Source organism: Oncorhynchus nerka, linkage group LG23 (genome assembly GCF_034236695.1).
Source record: "Oncorhynchus nerka isolate Pitt River linkage group LG23, Oner_Uvic_2.0, whole genome shotgun sequence".
NCBI classification, from domain to species: Eukaryota; Metazoa; Chordata; class Actinopteri; order Salmoniformes; family Salmonidae; genus Oncorhynchus; species Oncorhynchus nerka.
In genome coordinates, this window is record NC_088418.1 from 33,073,159 (window position 1) to 33,099,176 (window position 26,018).

The 26,018-nt window shown below is 41.8% G+C and overlaps 1 protein-coding gene across 1 annotated transcript in view; it reads left to right on the forward strand.

Annotated features, from left to right (window-relative positions):
- The window catches only part of nrg3b (neuregulin 3b), a 438,765-nt gene that overhangs the window by 330,843 nt on the left and 81,904 nt on the right, over positions 1–26,018 (forward strand). Inside the window, exon 3 of the mRNA XM_029629772.2 lies at positions 3,326–3,399. Within this exon, the coding sequence (XP_029485632.1) occupies positions 3,326–3,399 (74 nt within the window). The remainder of the gene's footprint in view (positions 1–3,325; positions 3,400–26,018) is intronic.

Consider the following 26,018-nt stretch of genomic DNA (forward strand, 5'->3'; position numbering starts at 1 on the left):
TGACATTCCCAGCTTAGTTACAGTTATCTGTTTTTGTTTAAAATATTGAGTAATTTAAACTGAAACAGTGCATCCCGAATGGGCTTTGGCAGCAAACAATATACCATGCCCGCTGTGACCTAACACAACCTAATAGCAATATTTTTGGGACTACTAAGAAATGCATTGGTGAATTATATTAATAATAAATTGAACTACATCCATCTATAGTTGAAGTCGGAAGTTTACATACACCTTAGCCAACTACATTTAAACTCAGTTTTTCACAATTCCTGACATTTAATCCTAGTAAAAATTCCCTGTCTTAGGTCAGTTATTTTAAGAATTTGAAATGTCAGAATAATAGTTGATAGAATGATTTATTTCAGCTTTTATTTCTTTCATCACATTCCCAGCGGATCAGAAGTTTACATACACTCAATGAGTATTTGGTAGCATTGCCTTTAAATTGTTTAATTTGAGTCAAATGTATCGGGTAGCCTTCCACAAGCTTCCCACAATAAGTTGGGTGAATTTTGGCCCATTCCAACTGGCAGAGCTGAGTCAGGTTTGTAGGCCTCCTTGCTCGTACATGCTTTTTCAGTTCTGCTCACACATATCTACAGGATTGAGGTCAGGGCTTTGTGATGGCCACTCCAATACCTTGACTTTGTTGCACCAGTCCCTCCTGGAGCAAAGCACCCCCACAACATGATTCTGCCACCCCCGTGCTTCACGGTTGGGATGGTGTTTTTCGGCTTGCAAGCCTCTCCCTTTTTACTCCAAACATAACAATGGTCATTATGGAAAAAAAATTCAATTATTTTTTCATCAGATCAGATGACATTTCAACAAAAACTGCGATCTTTGTCCTCACGTGCAGTTGCAAACCATAGTCTGTCTTTTTTATTTAGGGTTTTGGAGCAGTGGCTTCTTCCTTGCTGAGTGGCCTTTCAGGTTATGTCGATATAGAACTCTTTTTACTTTGGATATAAATGCTTTTGTACCTGTTCCCACCAGCATCTTCACAAGGTCCTTTGCTGTTGTTCTGGAATTGATTTGCACTTTTTGAACCAAAGTACGTTCCTCTCTAGGACACAGAACACGTCTCTGTCCTGATCGGTATGACGGCTACGTGGTCCCATGGTGTTTATTCTTGCGTACTATTGTTTGTACAGATGAACGTGGTACCTTCAGGCTGGATGAACCAGACTCGTGGAGGTCTACAATTCTTTTTCTGAGGTCTTGGCTAATTTCTTTTGATTTTCCCATGATGTCAAGCAAAGAAGCACTGTGTTTGAAGGTAGGCCTTTAAACACATCCACAGTTGCACCTCCAATAGACTCAACTCAAGTCAATTAGCCTAGCAGAAGCTTCTAAAGCCATGACATCATTTTCTGGAATTTTCCAAGCTGTTGAAAGGCACAGTCAACTTAGTGTATGTAAACTTCTGACCCACTGGAATTGTGATACAGTGAATTATTGGAATTGTTGGGAAAATGACTTGTGTCATGCACAAAGTAGGTGTCCTGACCGACTTGCCAAAACTATAGGTTGTTAACCTTTCTGGCGCAGACGTTCTGCTAGCAATCCACCTCGACAACATCCGGTGAAAATGCAGAGTGCGAAATTCAAATGACAGAAATAGAAACATTTAACATTCATGAAAATACAAGTGTCATACATCAAAATAAAGCTTAGCTTCTTGTTAATCCAGCCGCTGTGTCAGATTTCGAAAAGGCTTTACGGCGAAAGCACACCATGCGATTATCTGAGGACAGCGCCCCGCATACAAAAGCATGAAAAACATTTTTCAACCAGGCAGGTGCGATATAATAAAAGCCTTAGCTTTGAAGATCTTCTTCTGTTGGCACTCCAAAAGGTCCCAGCTACATCACAAATGGTCCTTTTGTTTGATAAAGTCCTTCTTTATAACTCCAAAAACTCAGTATAGCTTGTTTAAAAAATCAATCCCAAACGTTACCAATAAACTTCTCCAAACAAGTCAAACAACGTTTATAATCAAACCTACGTAAATAAATAATACAATTTAAGACGAAGAATCGTTGTTGTCTTTAACGGAGATAAACAACCAAGAACCTCTCATCCACACGCATGAAAACACTACAGCCAAAATGGAAGCCAAACTACAAATTCTTGCTCATTTTTCCAACAACAAGCCTGAAACTCTTTCTAAAAATTATTTTAACAGTTATAGAAACGTTAGAGTGTTTTCGATCCAAATCTACCAATTATATGCATATCCTAGCTTCTAGGCCTTAGTAACAGGCAGTTTACTTTGGGCACACTTTTCATCCGGATGTCAAAATACTGCCCCTTAGCCCAAAGAGGTTTTAACAAGAAATGTGTGGTGTGGTTGAAAAACAAGTTTTAATGACTCCAACTTAAGTGTATGTAAACTTCAGACTTCAAACTGTATTCTGCCAACATTGCCTTACTCTACGTCATGGAATTTTGAGTCAAATAGAACCTATTTTTAAAACCTCTTATAAAGTTGGTTTTGAAGCTAAAGTGCTAATTTTATATTTTTTAATGATATTGTTGCCTATTTCATATCTGCAAAGTAGTTAAAACGCTGCAAGTTCACCTTTAAACGCTTGATTGAGCCTGCCTGGAGTGTTTGAGCCTGCCTGGGAGTGCACATTTGGGACTATTCCATTGTTAACGTTGTGCCATATGAGCTCAATCAAGCGTAGATACTTGGAAGAAAACAAATACTTTTTGAACCCAGGTCTGGAGAGAGAGTATTTCCATCCCAGTCCTTCCAATACCTCCACTGGTACATGGCATTACTGTCAGGACTGTGCTATCAGTGGGTTGCAGGCACTGCTTAGGATGGGCCAAAACTGCCCTCTTCTTTTCTCTCTCTTTCTTCCCATCCTCATTAGCATACTCGTCCTCCAATATGAGTTTACTCTCCAATATGAGTTTACTCTCCATCTCTCCCTCCAGTCTCTGAATCATTTCCCCCAAAATGTGAATCTTCTTGAATGTCTTCTTTCTCTCCTTTGTTTCCTTTGAAGATGGACATACATATATATGCTACACATAAACTTGTACTTGCACATATATTCTCTTCCTCCCTCTCTAGCACTGATTTGGCAGATAGTGGCTAGTTTTCAAAAAGGTTATGCTTGCAATGATCGTGAAATATAGTTGTTTTGCCTACTTTAGTTGAATGCAATGATTTAGTTGCTCTGGATTTTTGTGCCTGGTAAATGACTAAAATAACTCAGACTCTACCCACTCTACTCACATGCATGTTGTGAGAGGGTGTTTTTCCTCAACAGACCCTGGATATTGATCTCTGTTGTCTCTGTTGCAGGTGTAAAGAGGGTTACCACGGACTACGCTGTGACCAGTTTGTACCCAAGACGGACTCCATCTTATCTGACCCAAGTACATGTCTTCCTGTATTGATCCTGCAGAAAAGTTCAAACAAAAGAGTATTAGGGAGTTATCTGTCTTCTATTTTTTATTTTATTTAACTAGGCAAGTCAGTTAAGAACAAATTCTTATTTTCAATGACAGCCTAGGAACAGTGGGTTAACTGCCTCGTTCAGGGCCAGAACAACAGATTTTTACCTTGGCAGCTCGGGGATTTGATCTTGCAACCTTTCAGTTACTGGCCCAATGCTCTAACCCCACTGCAGGGGGGTTGGCAGGTAGCCTGGTGGTTAGAGCAGGTTTGTGGTTTGAATCCCAGAGCTGACAAGGTAAAAATGTGTCATTCTGCCCCTGTACAAGGCAATTAACCCACTGTTCCCTGGTAGGCCGTTATTGTAAATAAGAATTTGTTCTTAACTGACTTGCCTAGTTAAATAAAGGTTACATTTTTAAATATACCGTATTACTCTGGTCAAGATAAATACAAACTTATTGAGCCAGGCTTCACATTATCCCCTCCAGCAAAGGAGACATAAACTGTGTAGGCCAGAAGACACACAAATACATCAAATCCTTGTTTAACTTCATCAAGTCAAAGAAGAGAAAGTATCCTTGAGTTTACTTTCTCTTGTTTAAAAGTACTTCTAGCATTTTAGCTTGAGGTGTGTTTGTTTACCCCTTGAGTATACTCAGTGTTGCTGCAATGTCATTGAATTTATTCCAAATCTGATATGCCAAAAATATGTCATTACCTTTCTCTGGAATTATGGATATTTTCATTACCTACCAATATCAACATTTGATTAGTACATTAGTAAATTTGGATTCAAATGCATTTATCTTTTAAGTGGTATGAATTGCTTGAGTGTAACACGTGCAGTGTCTTTCTGTTGGAGAATTAGAATTGAGAAAGTAGATGTGGCCATCACACGAACATGAAATCAATATAAAGCTCATTACAGTTTAGTTAGTACCAAAGATTTGAACTGGTTCAGGGAACGGAACTATAACTACATTATTTGAGGAACAGAACTCGAAACGAAAGTGATCTATAGTGTTCTGCAACAGAACCGTTATTTTAAAATCAGGGGACCTGGTTAATAATGTTATTTTACGTTCCGGGCATTTTTTTCCAGTCCCACAAAAATCCTAACAAAATGCCTATGCAAAGCTCTCACTAAGTCACTTGGAAACTTATCCCAGCATCTGCCTGCTAGCTGAACATTTTTGTTAGTGGGTGTGCGTGTAAGCTACCTGCCTCTCTCCTCTGAATAATAGGTTACTGTAGCTTAGAGGCAACATTACAAGCATGGTTCAGAAATTAGGGAGAGATGTTTAAAAGAATGGATTAACTTTTTCAATGCTACTGTAGTTAAGGACACTATAGTTATTATGTTTCACGTTGAATTTATTAACTGCAAAAGGGTAAGACTTGTTTTTAATTCTAGTGCGGCTCTGCACACTTTGTTAGCTAGCTAATGTTAAACCAACTTGGAAGTTCAAAGACATTCAAAGTTCCTCCATAGAAGCCGCTCCTCTGTAGGTATAATTCTTTGGGCCTAATTCAGATAATGTAAGTCATAACAAGATGCCCAGCTCACAAAGACAAGCTTCCTCCACCCTCTCACGCCCTCTCCTCACCTGCAACATTTCAGTTTCATCTTGCACCCTACACTGTGACTGGCAGCACAGTGTGTGTGTTTGTCTTCCATTATGATTAAACCATGCTGTTACGGAAAAATACAACTTGCTCTTAACGACTTTCCTATGCAGTTTAAATCACTTACCCGCTCCATAGCAAGCTGCTCTATCCGCACTGATTGGTGAAGTAATGCAATGTTGAGCTAAGTGTAACAAATATTTTGATTTCAGAGGTTTAAAAAGGAACGGAAAGGAACGATATAAACTGGTACTTTGTTTTGGTTTGATCCGGTTAAGAAATGTACTTTGCTGGTCAGAACAGTGGAATGGAATGAAGAAAGTAATGGTTCTGTTCAGAACTAAATTATTCAAATTTTTCTTTTGTTCCAACCCCTGTTTAGAACAGTCTAAAGCAGTGGTATTTAAAGTCACGGTAATTGCAGTGGTTTAAAAATATATATATATATATATATATTCTGTACAGTACCAATCAAAAGTTGACACACCTACTCGTTCAAGGATTTTATTTTTACTATTTTCTGCATAGAATAATAGTGAAGACATAAAAACGATGAAATAACATATGGGATCATATAGAAAGTGTTAAACAAATCCAAATATATTTTATATTTATATTCTTCAAAATAGCCACCCTTTGCCTTGATGACAGCTTTACACACTCTTGGCATTCTCTCAACCAGCTTCACCTGGAATGCTTTTCCAACTGTCTTGAAGGAGTTCCCACATATGCTGAGCAGTTGTTGGCTGCTTTTCCTTCACTCTGTGGTCCAACTCGTCCCAAACCATCTCAACTAGGTTGAGGCCGGGCCAGGAGGTGTGTTGGGTCATTGTCCTGTTGAAAAACAAATGATAGTCCCACTAAGAGCAAACCAAAGGGATGGCGTATCGCTGCAGAATTATGTGGTAGCCATGCTGGTTAAGTGTGACTTGAATTCCTAAACAAATCACGACAGTGTCACCCTCAAAGGACCCCCACACTATCACACCTCCTCCTCCATGCTTCACGGTGGGAACCACACACGCAGAGATCATCCGTTCACCTACTCTGCATCTCACAAAGACACGGTGGTGGGAACAAAAAATCTCAAATTTGGACTCATGAGACCAAAGGACAGATTTCCACAGGTCTAATGTCCATTGCTCGTGTTTTTGGGCCCAAGCAAGTCTCTTCTTCTTATTGATGTCCTTTAGTAGTGGGTTCTTTGCTGAAATATGACCATTAAGGCCTGATTCACGCAGTCTCCTCTGAACAGTTGATGTTGAGATTTGTCTGTTACTTGAACTCTGTGATGCATTTATTTGGGATGCAATTTCTGAGGCTGGTAACTCTAATGAACTTATCCTCTGCAGCAGAGGTAACTCTGGGTCTTCCTGTCCTGTGGCGGTCCTCGGGAGAGTCAATTTCATTATAGCACTTGGTTATTCCGACTGCACTTGAAGGAAGAAACTTTCAAAGTTCTTGAAATGTTTCGTATTGACTGACCTTCATGTCTTAAAGTAATGATGGACTATAGTTTCTCTTTGCTTATTTTAGCTGTTCTTACCATAATATGGACTTCTGTATACCACCCCTACCTTGTCATAACACAACTGACTGGCTCAAACGCATTAAGAAGGAAAGAAATTCCACAAATTAACTTTTAAAAAGGCACACCTGATAATGAAAATGCTAAATATATTTAGATTTGTTTAACACTTTTTTTGGTTACTACATGATTCCATATGTGTTATTTCATAGTTTTGATGTCTTCTACTAAAGTAGAAAATATTTTAAAAATTAAGAAAAACCCTGGAATAATTATGTGTCCAAACTTTTGAGTGATATTTGGACACCCTTTCAAATTAGTGTATTCGGCTATTTCAGCCACACCCATTGCTGACAGGTCTTTAAAATTGAGCACACAGCCATGCAATCTCCATAAACAAACAATGTCAGTAGAATGGCCTTACTGAAGAGCTCAGTGACTTTCAACGTGGCACCGTCATAGCATGCCACCTTCCTATCAAGTCAGTTCATTAAATTTCTTCCCTGCTGTTATTGTGAAGTGGAAACATCTAGGAGCAACAAAGGCTCAGCCGCAAAGTGGTAGGCTACACCAGCTCACAGAGTGGGAACGTTGAGTGCTGAAGCGCATAGCGCTTAAAAATCATCTATCCTCGGTTGCAACACTCACTACCAAGTTCTAAACTGCCTCTGGAAGCAACGTCAGCACAAGAACTGTTCGTCGGGAGCTTCATGAAATGGGGTTCCATGGCTGAGCTACAGCATACAATGACATTCTAGATAATTCTGTGCTTCAAACGTTGTGTCTGCAGCAAGTCCCTGCAGCAATGTTCCAACATCATGTGGAAAGCCTTCCCAGAAGAGTGGAGGCTGTTATAGCAGCAAAGGGGGAACAACTCTATATTAATGACCATGATTTGGGAATAAGATGCTCGACGAGCAGGTGTCCATATATTTTTGGTCATGTAGTGTAGTTTCCTTACAGACAATGAAGAATTACCAAGACGGCACCGATCTGATTGATGAGTAAGTATATTAAAATTGTGACATTGTTTGGAAATATTTGCTGTGTTGATAATGCATGGGTTATTTGGTTAATTTGAAAATAATTACTTTTTGCTGAGTTGATAATGGTATTGTCAAAGGCATGTAGGCACTACACTGTGTGCATATGGGAGTAGCCTAGTCTACAATAATAATGTCATTGGATGTGCTAGTATATTTATTTTATTTAATAATTACATTTTAAATGAAAATATACATACATGGTGATATAGGATATATAAGCCTAGTCTATAATTTACATTGTAACTACCCCTACACCCATGTCATTGTGGACTGGGGGTAGGGGACATTCACACCCACACTGAGTTGAATGGCTACTTCATTCAGTGATAACATTATCGTCGAATAAACTTTTATTCACTGTGTGCATATGGGAGTAGCCTAGTCTACAATAATAATGTCATTGGATGTGCTAGTATATTTATTTAATGTAATAATTACATTGTAAATGTAAATATACACACATGGTGATGATATAGGATATACACTGAGTACAACATTAGGAACAACCCCCCCATACACACACACACACTTTTGCCCTCAATCCATTTCTCAATTGTCTCAAGACTTAAAAATCATTATTTAACCTTCCTCTACACTGATGAAATTGGATTTAACAGGTGACATCAATAAGAGATCATAGCATTCACCTGGTCAGTCCATGTCGTGGAAAGATCAGGTGTTCTTAATGTTTTGTATACTTAGTGCATGTTACATTGCAATACATTGCCCCTACAGGGGGGTAGAGAAAAGTGTTTCACTGGCTGTAAATATTCACACTCACTGAGTTGAATGGCTGTAAACATTCACACTCTCATTGAGACTACTTAATTCACTGGCTATCTCTGGGAGCATGGTAATGAAGGCTTTTCAGCTTTTGAAATGTGTTAATGTAGAATTAATTTCTAAATCTACTTTTCTTTTAGTCAAGAACAGGTGGATGAGTCACAAGGGTACAGTGCAGTCCCCTGGAACAATTTGAGCTCTTCTTCAGTGCCGGTGTGGTCAGAACATTGAGTGACTACAGAAACCAACTGCAGACCGGAATATTGCCAATGGTGAAGAAAACAAAAAAACTATCAACCCCAAAGAGTTGTTCAAGTTTATTGGGATTGTTCTGTACATCGCCTAAAATGGGAATATTTTAAAAAGATGGAGTTTCAAGAAATGACACCCATTTGAAGTGTAATGAGTGTGATGTGAACCCCTCTGTGTCAATGTTGAAAGGAACTGCTCCCATCTCTGGCACATGTAGATGTGCCATAAATGGAAGTAGATGGCAAAAGAGATAGAAATATGAAGGAAAGGGTGTGAAGAAGAAAAACACTTTGATCTAAAATGAGTGTGGGGTTCCCTCTTGTGTCCCTTTTTTGTCATTACTTATGAGAAATATATACTGAACAAAAATATAAACACAACATGCAACAATTTTAAGGATTTTAGTGAATTACAGTTCAAATAAGGAAATCAGTCAATTGAAATAAATTCATTATGCCCTAATCTATGGATTTCACATGACTGGGCAGGGGTGCAGCCATGGGTGCTAGGCCCACCCACTGGGGAGCCAGGCTCAGCCAATCAGAATGAGTTTTTCCAGACCAAAGGGATTTATTACAGCTAGAAATACTCCTCAGGTTCATCAGCTCTCCGGGTAGCTGGTCTCAAACGATCACACAGGGGAATTCACTAAAACAACATTGGAGGCGGCTTATGGTAGACACATTAACATTACATTATCTGGCAACAGCTATTGTGGACATTCCTCTGCAGTCAACATGCCAATTGCACGCTGCCTCAAAACTTGAGACATCTGTGGCATTGAGTTGTGTGACAAAATTACACAATTTAAAGTGGTATTTTATTGTTCTAAGCACAAGGTTTACCTGTGTAATCATGCTGTTTAATCAGCTTCTTGATATGCCACACCTGTCAGGTGGATGGATTATCTTGGGCAATGAAGAAATGTTCACTAACAGGGATGTAAACAAATGTTTGCACAACATTTGAGAGAAATAAGCTTTTTGTGCGTATGGAGCATTTCTTTTATTTCAGCCATGAAACATGGGACCAACTCTTTACATGTTGTGTTTATGTTTTTGTTGAGTACATATTGCTTTCAATGCTGACTAGAATAATGCAGTTGAAAAATAAAAATGTTCATTTTGGGTGATTTTGTTTTGTTCTGTTGAAAAATGGATGTGGGCAGTAGTCCCGAAAATGTATATAATTGTTTGTTTCATTGATATTTGTGCCCCCAAATACTTGTGCCCCCAAGTACAGATATTCTCAACACCTGGGGCAGCCACAACCGGGTGTTGGATATTTTGTAAATTATGGTTTGCAGTGCTTTTCACAATAAAAAATTAAGAATATCAACATGTGTTTTCGCCTTTTTTGCCTTTATGGCACATTATCATTAATATAGGTGTCTCAAAAGTTTGTTTTGACATTTTACTTCTTGTATCTGAGCGTGGACTGAATCCATAGCCATTTAGCACTTGATTTATACAGAGCACTGTAGAAGCAAAAATGTTCATGACTTAGATCGAGGCAGAGGCAAAATACTGAGCTGACTACGCTGACTGTGCTAGGGGCAGACTCTACTAAACTGGCATCCTGGCTAACAGCCTGCTGCCTGGCCTGCACCCTATCTCATTAGATAAGATGAGAGCACCCCTCCAACTAGGATGGAGCCCGCCACTCCTCAGCAGGCCAGGCTTGGTCCTGTTTGTGGGTGAGTCCCAGAAGGAGGGCCAATTATCTACAAATGTAATCTTTTGAGAGGGGCAGAAAAAAAAATTCAACCAGCGATTGAGTTTTGGTATTTTATTAGGATCCCCATTAGCTGTTTCAAAAGCAGAATCTGATCTCCTGGGGTCCACACAAAACATGAAACATGACATAATACAGAACATTAACAGACAAGAACAGCTCAAGGACATAACTACATTTTTTTTTTTAAAGGTACACGTAACCTACATATCAATACATTCACACAAACTATCTAGGTCAAATAGGGGGGAAGCGTTGTGCCATGCGGTGTTGCTTTATCCAGGGTTTTTATAACCAGGTTTGCGGTTCATTTGAGCAATATGAGATGGAACATTGTTTGTTCTGGATTTGGGGACTGTGGAAAAAAAAACTGGTGGCATGTCTGGTAGGGTAAGTGTGTGTCAGAGCTGTGTGTAGACTATGCAAACAATTTGGGATTTTCAACAAATTCATATTTCTTATAAAAAGAAGAAGTGATGCAGTCAGTCTCTCCTCAACACTTTGCCAAGAGAGACTGGCATGCATAGTATTTTTTATCAGCACTCTGATTCCAAGATGGCGGATTCCAAGATGGCGTAGCAGTAAGTCCTGTCGTGTCGTGTCTCTGTATATATCTCTTTCGTTTTTTACATATTTTTCTTCGCATATCTCTTTAAAAACTTTTTGCTAAACCTAAGCTTCCAATTACTCTTCTGCAACCCGCATCACCCAATGGTAGCTTTTTTTCCTAAAGTATTTATATTTATATTTACTTGGAACCGGAACCCCTCAACTGAAGCTCAACTGAAGCTAGCCAGCAAACCACTAGCCATGCTAGCGGTCTTCAGCTAACCGGTCATCAGCTAACCTTCAGCCCGAAAGCTCTCGCCAGTTCGAACAACGCGACTCTAACCAGAGCATAACGTACCTATTTTTTTTTTTTCTTCCCCGGATTCCCACCGCAAATGGAAAATTTTTCAGCTGGATCTTCACAACTAGCTATCTAGCTATCTATGAACTGTTAGCTTGCTAGCACAGGCCTGCTAACCGTCTGCATCGCCGCGTCCCAAACACCCATATTTACTTTCTATCTCTTTTGGATTTTTAATTTGTTTATACCTTCCGGAAACCTGCCTCACCCAATGTGATACGGAATCGCTATTATTTTTAATTTTTTTAGAACACACTCAAGAACCTCCAGAAGCTAACCAGCTAACTAGCTACAAGCTATTTAGTCATTGTTCGTTTTTTTTTTACCTGGATAACACTCGCCAGTCCAGCTTCCCTGCCCCATCCAACGCTGCCCCCTGGACACTGATCTCTTGGCCACATAGCTGATGCACGCTGGACTGTCCAATAATCACGGTACTCCATTCTGCTTGTTTGTTTTATCTGTTGGCCCCGTTGCCTAGTCAACGCCATTTTACCTGCTGTTGTCGTGCCAGCTGATTAGCTGTTGTTGTCTAACCTACTGTTTTAGCTAGCTTTCCCAATTCTACACCTGTGATTACTGTATGCCTCGCTGTATGTCTCTCTCAAATGTCAATATGCCTTGTATACTGTTGTTCAGGTTAGTTATCATTGTTTTAGTTCACAATGGACCCCCTAGTTCCACTCCTCATACCCCTGATAACTCCTTTGTCCCACCTCCCACACATGCGGTGACCTCACCCATTACAACCAGCATGTCCAGAGATACAACCTCTCTCATCATCACCCAGTGCCTGGGCTTACCTCCGCTGCACCCGCACCCCACCATACCCCTGTCTGCGCATTATGCCCTGAATATATTCTACCATGCCCAGAAACCTGCTCCTCTTATTCTCTGTCCCCAACGCTCTAGGCGACCAGTTTTGATAGCCTTTAGCCGCACCCTCATACTACTCCTTCTCTGTTCCGCGGGTGATGTGGAGGTAAACCCAGGCCCTGCATGTCCCCAGTCACCCTCATTTGTTGACTTCTGTGATTGAAAAAGCCTTGTTTCATGCATGTCAACATCAGAAGCCTCCTCCCTAAGTTTGTTTTACTCACTGCTTTAGCACACTCTGCTAACCCTGATGTCCTTGCTGTGTCTGAATCCTGGCTCAGGAAGGCCACCAAAAATTCAGAGATTTCCATACCCAACTATAACATCTTCCGTCAAGATAGAACTGCCAAAGGGGGAGGAGTTGCAGTCTACTGCAGAGATAGCCTGCAAAGTAATGACATACTTTCCAGGTTCATACCCAAACAGTTCGAACTACTAATTTTGAAAATTACTCTCTCCAGAAATAAGTCTCTCACTGTTGCCGCCTGCTACCGACCCCCCTCAGCTCCCAGCTGTGCCCTGGACACCATTTGTGAATTGATCGCCCCCATCTAGCTTCAGAGTTTGTTCTGTTAGGTGACCTAAACTGGGATATGCTTAACACCCCGGCAGTCCTACAATCTAAGCTAGATGCCCTCAATCTCACACAAATCATCAAGGAACCCACCAGATACAACCCTAACTCTGTAAACAAGGGCACCCTCATAGACGTCATCCTGACCAACTGGCCCTCCAAATACACCTCCGCTGTCTTCAACCAGGATCTCAGCGATCACTGCCTCATTGCCTGTATCCGCTACGGAACCGCAGTCAAACGACCACCCCTCATCACTGTCAAACGCTCCCTAAAACACTTCTGTGAGCAGGCCTTCCTAATCGACCTGGCCTGGGTATCCTGGAAGGACATTGACCTCATCCCGTCAGTTGAGGATGCCTGGTCATTCTTTAAAAGTAACTTCCTCTCCATTTTAGATAAGCATGCTCCGTTCAAAAAATGCAGAACCAAGAACAGATACAGCCCTTGGTTCACTCCAGACCTGACTGCCCTCAACCAGCACAAAAACATCCTGTGGCAGACTGCAATAGCATCGAAGAGTCCCCGTGATATGCAACTGTTCAGGGAAGTCAGGAACCAATACACGCAGTCAGTCAGGAAAGCTAAGGCCAGCTTCTTCAGGCAGAAGTTTGCATCCTGTAGCTCCAACTGCAAAAAGTTCTGGGACACTGTGAAGTCCATGGAGAACAAGAGCACCTCCTCCCAGCTGCCCACTGCACTGAGGCTAGGTAACACGGTCACCACCGATAAATCCATGATTATCGAAAACTTCAATAAGCATTTCTCAACGGCTGGCCATGCCTTCCGCCTGGCTTCTCCAACCTCGGCCAACAGCTCCGCCCCCCCGCAGCTCCTCGCCCAAGCCTCTCCAGGTTCTCCTTTACCCAAATCCAGATAGCAGATGTTCTGAAAGAGCTCCAAAACCTGGACCCGTACAAATCAGCTGGGCTTGACAATCTGGACCCTCTATTTCTGAAACTATCCGCCGCCATTGTCGCAACCCCTATTACCAGCCTGTTCAACCTCTCTTTCATATCGTCCGAGATCCCCAAGGATTGGAAAGCTCCCGCAGTCATCCCCCTCTTCAAAGGGGAGACACCCTGGACCCAAACTGTTACAGACCTATATCCATCCTGCCCTGCCTATCTAAGGTCTTCGAAAGCCAAGTCAACAAACAGGTCACTGACCATCTCGAATCCCACCGTACCTTCTCCGCTGTGCAATCTGGTTTCCGAGCCGGTCACGGGTGCACCTCAGCCACACTCAAGGTACTAAACGATATCATAACCGCCATCGATAAAAGACAGTACTGTGCAGCCGTCTTCATCGACCTTGCCAAGGCCTTCGACTCTGTCAATCACCATATTCTTATCGGCAGACTCAGTAGCCTCGGTTTTTCGGATGACTGCCTTGCCTGGTTCACCAATTACTTTGCAGACAGAGTTCAGTGTGTCAAATCGGAGGGCATGCTGTCCGGTCCTCTGGCAGTCTCTATGGGGTGCCACAGGGTTCAATTCTCGGGCCGACTCTTTTCTCTGTATATATCAATGATGTTGCTCTTGCTGCGGGTGATTCCCTGATCCACCTCTACGCAGACGACACCATTCTATATACTTTCGGCCCGTCATTGGACACTGTGCTATCTAACCTCCAAACGAGCTTCAATGCCATACAACACTCCTTCCGTGGCCTCCAACTGCTCTTAAACGCTAGTAAAACCAAATGCATGCTTTTCAACCGATCGCTGCCTGCACCCGCATGCCCGACTAGCATCACCACCCTGGATGGTTCCGACCTTGAATATGTGGACATCTATAAGTACCTAGGTGTCTGGCTAGACTGCAAACTCTCCTTCCAGACTCATATCAAACATCTCCAATCGAAAATCAAATCAAGAGTCGGCTTTCTATTCCGCAACAAAGCCTCCTTCACTCACGCCGCCAAGCTTACCCTAGTAAAACTGACTATCCTACCGATCCTCGACTTCGGCGATGTCATCTACAAAATGGCTTCCAACACTCTACTCAGCAAACTGGATGCAGTCTATCACAGTGCCATCCGTTTTGTCACTAAAGCACCTTATACCACCCACCACTGCGACTTGTATGCTCTAGTCGGCTGGCCCTCGCTACATATTCGTCGCCAGACCCACTGGCTCCAGGTCATCTACAAGTCCATGCTAGGTAAAGCTCCGCCTTATCTCAGTTCACTGGTCACGATGGCAACACCCATCCGTAGCACGCGCTCCAGCAGGTGTATCTCATTGATCATCCCTAAAGCCAACACCTCATTCGGCCGCCTTTCGTTCCAGTACTCTGCTGCCTGTGACTGGAACGAATTGCAAAAATCGCTGAAGTTGGAGACTTATCTCCCTCACCAACTTCAAACATCAGCTATCTGAGCAGCTAACCGATCGCTGCAGCTGTACATAGTCTATTGGTAAATAGCCCACCCATTTTCACCTACCTCATCCCCATACTGTTTTTATTTATTTACTGTTCTGCTCTTTTGCACACCAATATCTCTACCTGTACATGACCATCTGATCATTTATCACTCCAGTGTTAATCTGCAAAATTGTAATTATTCGCCTACCTCATGCCTTTTGCACACATTGTATATAGACTCCCCCCTTTTTTGTACTGGACACTTGTTAATTGTTTACTCCATGTGTAACTCTGTGTTGTCTGTTCACACTGCTATGCTTTACCTTGGCCAGGTCGCAGTTGCAAATGAGAACTTGTTCTCAACTAGCCTACCTGGTTAAATAAAGGTGAAATAAATAAAATAATAATAATTACAGTGAAGAGCAAGACGTGGGGCAGTTGTGTGAGTCTGCTGTAGAGCTCATCACTCCACCTAACTGGGAGGGAGCCAGAGATAATTACTCGATGACGAAACATCTTTCTAGTTAATTTATACGCTAAAGCTATGTTGCGCTTGGTGACCTCTGACTGTTTCATCCTAGTATAGTTGATGCCGACGTGAATAACAATATCCCTTTACTCTCTACACTCACCAGGTTTAGCCTTGGCCAGCACAATCTTTAAATTAGACGTTTCTGTCACCTGAAGGAGCAACATCGGTTGAGCATGCCAAACAGCAATTCTTTCCACAAGCCGTGAGAAAATTGTCCGGCTGTGGGGGCTGTGCAGGGGGGATTAACACTTCTACCTGTACTTACTGGTGGCACAGACTTGGGCTCTTGAGTGCCGCTGCGGTCTAAGGCACTGCATCTCAGTGCTTGAGGTGTCACTACAGACACCCTGGTCGAAATCCCGGCTGTATCACTACTGGCCGTGATTGGGAGTCCCATAGGGTGGTGCACAATTGGCCCAGTGTTGTCTGAGGTTTGGCTGGTGTAGACTGTCACTGAAAATAAGAATTTGTTCTTAACCTGTTGCTTCTACTCGGGACGCTTGCGTCCCAACTAGAGCTCTGGAAATGCAAATGCGCTACGCTAAATGCTAATAGTATTAGTTAAAACTCAAAAGTTCATTAAAATACACATGCAGGGTATCGAATTAAAGCTACACTCGTTGTGAATCCAGGCAACAAGTCAGATTTTTAAAATGCTTTTCGGCGAAAGCATGAGAAGCTATTATCTGATAGCATGTAACACCCCAAAAGACCCACAGGGGACGTAAACAAAATAATTAGCATTTCGGCGTTACACAAACCGCACAATAAAATAGAAAACATTCATTACCTTTCACCATCTTCTTTGTTGGCACTCCTAGATGTCCCATAAACACTATTTGGGTCTTTATTTCGATTAAATCGGTCCATATAAAGCCTAGATATCGTTATATGTAGACTGTGTGATAAACGAAAAAAACATTGTTTCAAAACGTAACGTCATTTTTTAAAATTCAAAAAGTCGACGATAAACTTTCACAAAACACTTCGAAATACATTTGTAATGCAACTTTAGGTATTAGTAAACGTTAATAAGCGATAAAATTCATCAGGAGGCGATGTAAAGATCATTAGCTGTCCGTCTGGAAAAATGTCCGGCTAGAAACTCAACGAAAATATCCGGTCCTAGACCTAAGGAGATACGGTGCCCTGCATGTGTTTGACCAAGAAAAAACTCGAAGGGAAATGACAAGACTCTAGACACCGTGTGGAAGCTGTAGGTACTGCAACCTCAGTCAATTAATTGTGGTTCACCTTTATCAATGGGTTCAAGTAGCGCATGGATATATTTTCCCATTTTCAGTGATCAGTTTTTCCTGTGCTTTTCGATGTAAATGCCGTTCTGGTAAAGCCACAGCAGTGATTTAACCAGTTTTTAAAACGTCTGAGTGTTTTCTATCCACACAGACTAAGCAAATGCATATACTATATTCCTGGCATGAGTAGCAGGGCGCTGAAATGTTGCGCGATTTTTAACAGAATGTTCAAAAAAGTAGAGGGTCGACTTAAGAGGTTAACTGACGTTCCTAATTAAATAAAGGTTCAAAAAATTTAACAGATGCTGTTTCATCCTTTCCTACACTTAAAATGCCCTTGCATAATGAATATGTCTGAAGCCAGGCTTGTAATGTGGCTATCCTCACCATAAGGCGATAGTTCTCCTGTGTATTATGAATACAGCGACTGCAATGAGAAGGCATAATGTTACCGCGCTTTTTTGGCTGGTGGTCCTGCAGATCCGTGTCCAGGGCGAAAATGTTGAATTAAAAAAGTCTAGTGAGAACAAAACTAAGACGGTGAACTTGTTAAATACAGAGTTAGATTAAACGGTTATTAAAAGGAAAAAGGAAAAGAGTTGGTAGCCAAGTAGCAACAAACAGCACAGCAGCACGGATCCTGCTGACCACAGCTACTGACCATACAACTACTGACCACAACTCCAAAACTACTGACAACAACTACTGATCACTAATGACCACAACTACTGACCAAAACTATTGACCACAACCACACATCTACTGACCACAAAATTACTGAACCACACAACTTATTACTACAACAACACAGCTACTGATCACAACTACTGACCACAACCACACAACTATACTAACCACACAACTACTGACCACAACTGCACAACTATTAGACCATAATTACTGACCACAACTCTGGTCTGCACTAGCTCTGGTCCAGGTCTGGTCCTGGGCATAGATAGCTAACTCTAGTTCGCACTAGCTCTGGTCTGCACTATAAATTAGAAAGCGTAGCCAGTTCAGAAGGGGAACCCGAGTGTAGTGGCATCAGCGGATATTGTACCAATTGGATTCATGCTCTAATAATACTACTAATAATAATACATTTTATTTAGAAGAAGCCTTTCAGGGTACTCAAGGTCTTCTTACATTAAAAGTAGACTTAAATAAAAGCAAGTGCAGTTCATAAAATCAATTGCATCAATCAAAGGACCAGACAAAACAGGACAGATAAAATGAGGATGGAGGGGTTGGGTAGAGCATATGGGTTGTGAATAGGATACAGACATGGTTTAGGGTAAGGGTGTGGGTTGGGGACACACATAGGGATACATAGGTATGCTGAGAATGGGGGCAAGGAGATAAGCAAAGGAGGAGCTGAGTTCTGCACATGCTTCCTCAATGCCGGATGTCACGCGTACGCATGAGTTGGTGTCTCTTGCTGACGTGCTGCTGTAATTAGTTGTTACTCACTATGCTTGCTGCAATGATATTCCACCACCACCCCAACCTCCAACTGTGGGTTCTGTGTTTATTCCTTCAGGGGTTTTGCTATAGCATATCGTGCTCACTGCCTGTAGTTATATTATAATCTTCATATGACGCTTCGCTCTGGCAGTGAGCTACCCTGAAGGAGCAGAGCCCTAACACCAACTTTTATAATTTAGCATATAATACCGACAAACAATAATTGTAACTCTTGAACCATTCAAGCTAGAGGCAGTGAACTAACTTTCACATGTTCAAGCTGTCCTATCCTATCAACCAATCAACAAATCAATCAATCAATCAATCAACCAACATTTTCACCTACCAATTTTTTAAAACTATAACCAGTCAATTTAAAACAAGCTAGCAAACACACCACCATTTCTTCAGTGTTCATTGTAAGCCTAAAACGTTTATTTATAACATATAAATACAGCTAGTTGTCTACATACAAACCTGTTCTACATAGTTCTTGAACTATCACACAAATACTTTTAAAGAGCTGTCACCACTAGATGCACCATATTTCTAACCCCAGATAATAGCCCACAACTTTCTAATCATTACGTCATCATTCAACTAAAATGTACACTAAATTACACTTAAAATGTACAACTTAATTTACACTGAACATTTTACAAATGTAAATCGTGCATCTATTTATCTGAAACCCACAGCATGATTGATTCAGAGTTTCTTTGTTTTTCTAAGAGTTTTTCCTTAGAGCTTTTTATTCCCATCTTCTGACAGAATATCGCTTAGTCCTATGTCATTCTTCTTTTAGTTTTCACATGCAACAACTTGAGTTTAGACATTTTTGTGATCTAAATGACCCACAATCCAAATTAATATGGTTGATTTAGCAATCTATGAAAGTAGGAAAAATATTTTACTACATGTATTGTAACTCTGGCTAAACACTACCGAAGTTCTAACAACACATTGACTATAGACACCAACGTCTTGCTTCCGGACAAGCTAAACACCTTCTTCGCCCGCTCTGAGGATAACACAGTGCCACTGACGCGGCCCGCTACCAAGGACTGTGGGCTCTCCGTCACCATGGCCGACGTGAGTAAAGGTAACTGAACTACATGACTATCGCCCTGTAGCACTGACTTCTGTAATCATGAAGTGCTGTGAGAGGCTAGTTAAGGATCATAATATCACCTCTACCTTACCTGACACCCCAGACCCACTTCAATTTGCTTACTGCCCCAGTAGATCCACAGACGATGCAATCGCCATCGCACTTCACACTACCCTATCCCATCTGGACAAGCGGAATGCTGTCCATTGACTATAGGTCAGCATTCAATACCATAGTACCCTCCAAGCTCATCATTAAGCTCGGAGCCATGGGTCTGAACCCCGCCCTGTGCAACTGCGTCCTGGACTTCCTGACAGGTCACCCCAGGGGGTGAAGGTAGGAAACAACACCGCCACTTCGCTGATCCTCAATACAGGGGCCACACAAAGATGCGTGCTCAGCCCCCTCCTGTAGTTCCTCTTCACCCATGACTGCATGGCCATTCACACCTCCAGCTCAATCATCAACTTTGCAGACGACACAACAGTAGTAGGACTCATGACCAACACTGACGAGAGCCTACAGAGAGGAGGTGAGGGCCCTGGGAGAGTGGTGCCAGGAAAGTAACCTCTCACTCAACTAAACAAATGAGCTGATCGTGGACTTCAGGAAACAGCAGAGGGAGCACGCCCCTGTCCACATCGACGGGACCACAGTGGCGCAGGTGGAAAGCTTCAAGTTCCTCGGCGTAAACATCACTGATGATCTGAAATGGTCCACCCACACAGACAGTGTGGAGAAGAAGGCGCAACAGCTCAGGAGGCTGAAGAAGTTTGGCTTGGCCCCTAAAATCTTCACTAGCTTTTATAGATGTACTGCTGAGAGCATCCTGTAGGGCTGTATCACTGCCTGGTACGGCAACTGCACCGCAACCTCAGGGCTCTCCAGAGGTGCGGTCTGCCCAACGCATCACAGGGGGCAAACTACCTGCCCTCCAGGACACCTACAGTACCCGATGTCACAGGAAGGCCAAAAAGGTCATCAAGGACATCAACCACCAGAGCCACAACCTGTTCACCCCGCTATCATCCAGAAGGCGAGGTCAGTACAGATGCATCAAAGCTGGGACCGAGAGACTGAAAAACAACTTCTATCTCAAGCCATCAGACTGTTAAATAACAAGCACCAGCCGGCTTCCACCCGGTTACGCAACCCTGCACCTTAGAGGCTGTTGCCCAAAATAGATAAACTCTGAATCACTGGCCCCTTTAACAATGGAACACTGGTCACTTTAATAATGTTTAAATAATGTGTACATACTGCTTTACTCACCTCATATGAATATACTGTATTCTATTGTATTTCAGTCAATGCCACTCCGACATTGCTCAATCTAATATTTATATATCTCTTCATTCCATTCTTTTACTTTTAGATGTGTATGTATTGTTGTGAATTGTTAGATACTACTGCACTGTTGGAAATAGGAACACAAGCATTTCACTACATCGCAATAACATCTGATAAATATTTGTATGTGACGAATAACACATGCTTTGCTTAAAATAGTCAAGTAAAACTTTTTAAACTTCTACCTCTACCACAAAAATACTTTGCCCATGCTCTGTCCACTCCGCTTCTCTCGCTTTCCTTCCATTGAAAGGAAACATGGCGCCACACATAGCTGGCAATAAACTGATCGAAACTCAAGCAAACTTTACCAAGCATTTTGTTTCGGTGCTTTTATCTGCTCCACCACACACATCTGGTAAGGTTGAACACTGCCTCTCCTACTTAGCCTCCTGAAAAAGCTTCTCCCAATCGGGTGTGACACCTACTCCCTTTGCCTGCAGCACTGCTGCTTGGAACCCACCCATGGATCTCCTCCCCGTTTGCCCTGGCCTGTATCCCCCTCTCTTTAGTATAGCCTGCCACACTCTCCCCTCTCTCCCAAGCTTTCACTTGCCTCCAGCACACATACACAGACACCGCAGACTTTGGACTGATCTGCATTTTCTGTGGGCTAATTAACTTATGAAGCTTATTATGAGAGCTTTATTCAGAAATGCTTTAATTAACAAGTATAGGCCTACTATTTATTTGATCTCAGAATTGTATAGCCTACTGGACTCATAGAGAGCTACTGTCTCAAGTTATTTTGTTGGGATGATTGACTCTGAACTTAAAACGGCTAACCCCAAGCCATTTTATTTTTTTCTTGTGCTTTATGCTATTTGCTCCATCACTCCTGAGTACTTTGTTGACTATGAACTTACTAATTTACCCAACCGTGGCACAGACAATGTTTGTTCCCACACTTACAACTCTGACTCTCTATTGGTTACACTGACTTTTGGCCTCCTATCCTATTCTAACCACCTCTCGACAGCTTCGTATTCATGTTACCTGATTCAATTGCTGTGCAATATGATCTTGATGCCATCTGATGCACATTCAAATGTCATAAAAAATAAAAACAGTGCTCAGTTGTCTCCACCAAGTCTGTCCCCAAACAATTTGATTTGCTGGTTTTAAGCTTTAAGATTTCAAATGGCTCTTTGTTGCCTGTTGCTGGGTGTTATCATCCACCATTAGCACCAGTATGTACCCTACCTGCCCTAAAGCTCTCTTCTGGCCCCTTACACAATGTCTGAGTTTGTCCTGCTAGGTGACCTAAAACTTCCTGACCAAGTCTTAAAACAACGGGACTCCCTAAAACTCTCTCCGATTTTTACCAATCCCACAAGGTATGACTCCATATACCCAGAAAAGGCTACTCTGCTTGATGTTATCCTCACAAATAATTGTGATAGATATCAGTCTGGTGTTTTCTGTAATGACCAAACTGATCACTGTTTTACAGCCTAGCGTCCCAGCTGGCCAACATCCGGTGAAAAAAAGGCTTTACGACGAAAGCACACCATGCAATTATCTAAGGACAGTGCCCAGCATACAAAAGCATTACATACATTTTCTAACCAAGCAGAGGCATCACGAAAGTAAGAAATTGCGATAAAATAAATCACTTACCTTTGAAGATTTTCCTCTGTTTTGCAATCCAAAGGGTCGCAGCTACATCACAAATGGTCATTTTGTTCGATAAAGTCCTTCTTTATATCCCCAAAAAGTCAGTTTAGTTGGCGCACTTGACTCCCTCGTTTCCCTCGTTCAAAATGCATACAAATGAATCCCAAAAGTTACCAATAAACTTCGTCCAAACAAGTCAAACAACGTTTCTAATCAACCCTCAGGTACCCTAATATGTAAATAAATGATCAAATATAAGACGGAGAGAAGTATGTTCATTACCGGAGATAAATAACCCTCATCCATGCGCGCCACAACACTAAAGCCAACACTACAGCCAAAATGGTAGCCACTTACAAAAACTACCAATTCTAGCTAATTTCTCAAAAACCAAGCCTAAAACTCTTTCTAAAGACTGTTGACATCTAATGGAAACCCTAGGAACTGCAATCTGGGAGGATTTCTATTGATTTCCCTATAGAAAGGCATTTCTCCCCCAAATATTCCGGATGGATTCTCCTCAGGCTTTCGCCTGCTACATCAGTTCTGTTACACTCGCATACATTATTTTAACAGTTTTGGAAACTTTAGAGTGTTTTCTATCCAATACTTCCAATTATATTCATATCCTAGCTTCTGGGCCTGAGTAACAAGCATTCATCCAAACTTCAGAATACTGCCCCCTATCCCTAAGAAGTTTTAAACAACCTGTCATGATTTTTCATAGATGCTTGCTAAAAAACTATAATGAGCAAGCCTTCCTTCATGACCGCTGGCCGCTGTAAATTGGTATAGAATCAACTTGATCCCCTCTGTCAAAGATGCTAGGACCTTCTTTTTTTATATTTTCAGTGGTATTGTTAACAAGCACACCCCCATTACTTCACCTCAGAGTTACTTCACCTCACCACTTCACATTACTTCACCTCGGCACAGAAACACTCAGGCTGACTGGCTGTCGTTCAGGCAAATGATAAATAAGTGCTCTCAGGCTATCCAGAAGGACAAAGTTAGTTACTTTTAAGGATTCACAGATACACTACTTACAAAAAAAACTAAGTTTCTTAAGGAAAAAATAAGAAGTTCATAAGATAGTTTGTAAAGTGCAATTCTTCAAAATGTTCTTAGGAATTCATCGTTTTCTTAGGAACTTCATAAATATCTTTCTTAAGAACTTTGTAAATAGTGTAGCAGTTTCAGGGGTTGTGATGTGTATGGACGTTATGTGCCTGCGAGGTTTATTTGTTTTTTGGCTGCCAGGACCACAGACAGCAATGCCAAGTATGCCCCAGAGGCAGGACCACAGACAGCTCAGGGGACACTTCTGGACTGCAGCAGAATAGCCACATGTCTCCAGTTGTAATCAGAGCCAAACTGCAGACAGGTGAAACCAATCAGTTCCTCTACTTAACCACGCCCTGGGTTTTCTTTCATTGTCTTTTTTTTGCATACAGGGGAGAAGGAGGTTTTAAAGAGGAATAGGAAATATGATTTTCAACAAGGATTGAACCCCCAAATACAAGCTTGGAGGACTTTCCACTGGCGGCGAAGGGTGTACTTTGTTTGTTTTGAATATCAAGAACGCTGCCAAAGCCTGATAGTAATAATCCGCTCTAGTAATAAACTTTTCACTTGGACAAGTGTTGTGTGTTTGTATGTGTAAACCCTGCCTTACAAAGAACCCGGCGCCGAAAACGCTACAACATCTTCTTGTGTGGCACTGACATTAGTGTTGTGGTTGAAACCAATAAATAAGCCTATTTGACAGGGATGATATGATTTGGCCCGCTATAATAAAGTTTTGATATTTAAATTTTATTACATTTATTTACTTGCTTTATGTCTCGAGAATAAAATGTTTTATTTGGTTCGCAAACTCTTTATACACACACACACACAGAAAAATGAAAATGTTTAATACATTCAAAACATTAGACTAGCTATATCAAAACCAAAAATGGATTAACAAGGAAAGTGCAATAAAAACTTCAGCAAACAAGAGCTTGAAGTGATGGTGGAGGAAATAGCAGCCAGCAAAAGGTTGCTATTGGGGAGACTTGATATCTGCGGGGTCACTGCAGAGACCAAAAAGAGAGGATGGGTGAGAGTGGATGAGTCTGTCTCTGCCATCGGGGAATGGCAAGGGACAGTGATGCCGTAAAAAATAAGTAGTCCAACATCAAGTCGGCTGCTAGGAAAAAGGGAGCTGAGAGAAGCAGGGAGTTGAAGAAGACTGGGAGGGGGGGGGGGTGGTATCGACCATTCATGTGGACCAGCTGGAGGAGAAGGTGTTGTTCATGATAGGAGGGACGGTGGTAGAGGGATTGCAGTTGGACATCGACTCGGACAGCATGACCGGTAAGTTAGCTAGCTAGCTAATTAGCCAAACATAGCTAACGACGTTGAAGTTAGCCAAGTTTTTTTTGCTAATTGACAAGCTAACTAGCTATATAACACTTCTAGAATATTGTAATAGATTGTTAATTACTAGCTAACTAGATAATGGAGGTTTAATTCATTTTCTTGCTGTATTTAAATGTCCGGTAGCCAACTGTGTCTGAGGAAGTGTCGCAAGAAAACTTTCATGGTTACAAAAGTATCCAGTTGTGCAGCTAACACTTGTTACACTTGTTTACTTCTCTAATCACATCGAGCCTACAGCTCTTGAAACATTGTTGTCATGCTGGCATGATGTGTTTGACCTTCCAGAAATAGCACTGGACCTCATCCATATGCCCCTGTGCCCGGATGATCATCATGATCATATGACAGAAGAACAAGCAGAGGTAGGAGTTTGTTTGTTTTCTCATTTAATAAGTTTATTATTATTCTATAATAGGCCTAGCACACATATCATTCCCAAAACATATTCATTGTATTTTCTCAACAGATCATTCCTGAAGACAAAGGAGATGCGCCTGTCTCCGATCTTTATCCATCATGACACCCCAATGGACGAGCCAGTGCCACCCCGGGCAAGGAGGTTTGCTGGTGTGGAAGAGATGGTGGCTCTCCAGAGGACACTCCTGGGGGTACTCATGGCCGTGCACAAGGTACAGGAGGAGCTGCTGAAGGTGGAAGGCGAGAGATTAGCCCTGGAGAAGGAGAAGCTAGCACTGGAGAAGGATACGTTTTTGGATACGTTTTGGAGAAGCGAAGAAGACTAGAAGATTAATTTTCTAAAATAAATCTGTTTCAATATCATAACAATCTTATTTTTTTGTCATGTGAATCTCCTCCTTATGAGGTCATTCCTTGCTTGTAGGCCAGCTTTGCATCTACCAGTGACGTGGGGGTGGCCCGTCACCCAATTGCACAGAACGGGGTTCAGACCTAGGGCCTGAGCTTAATGATGAGCTTGGAGGGTACTATGGTATTGAAGGCTGAGCTATAGTCAATGAACAGCATTCTTACATAGGTATTCTGCTTGTCCAGATGGGATAACACAGTGCGCAGTGCGATGGCGATTGCATCGTCTGTGGATCTATTGTGGCGGTATGCAAATTGAACTGGGTCTAGGGTGTCAGGTAAGGTGGAGGTGACATGATGCTTTTAACTAGCCTCTCAAA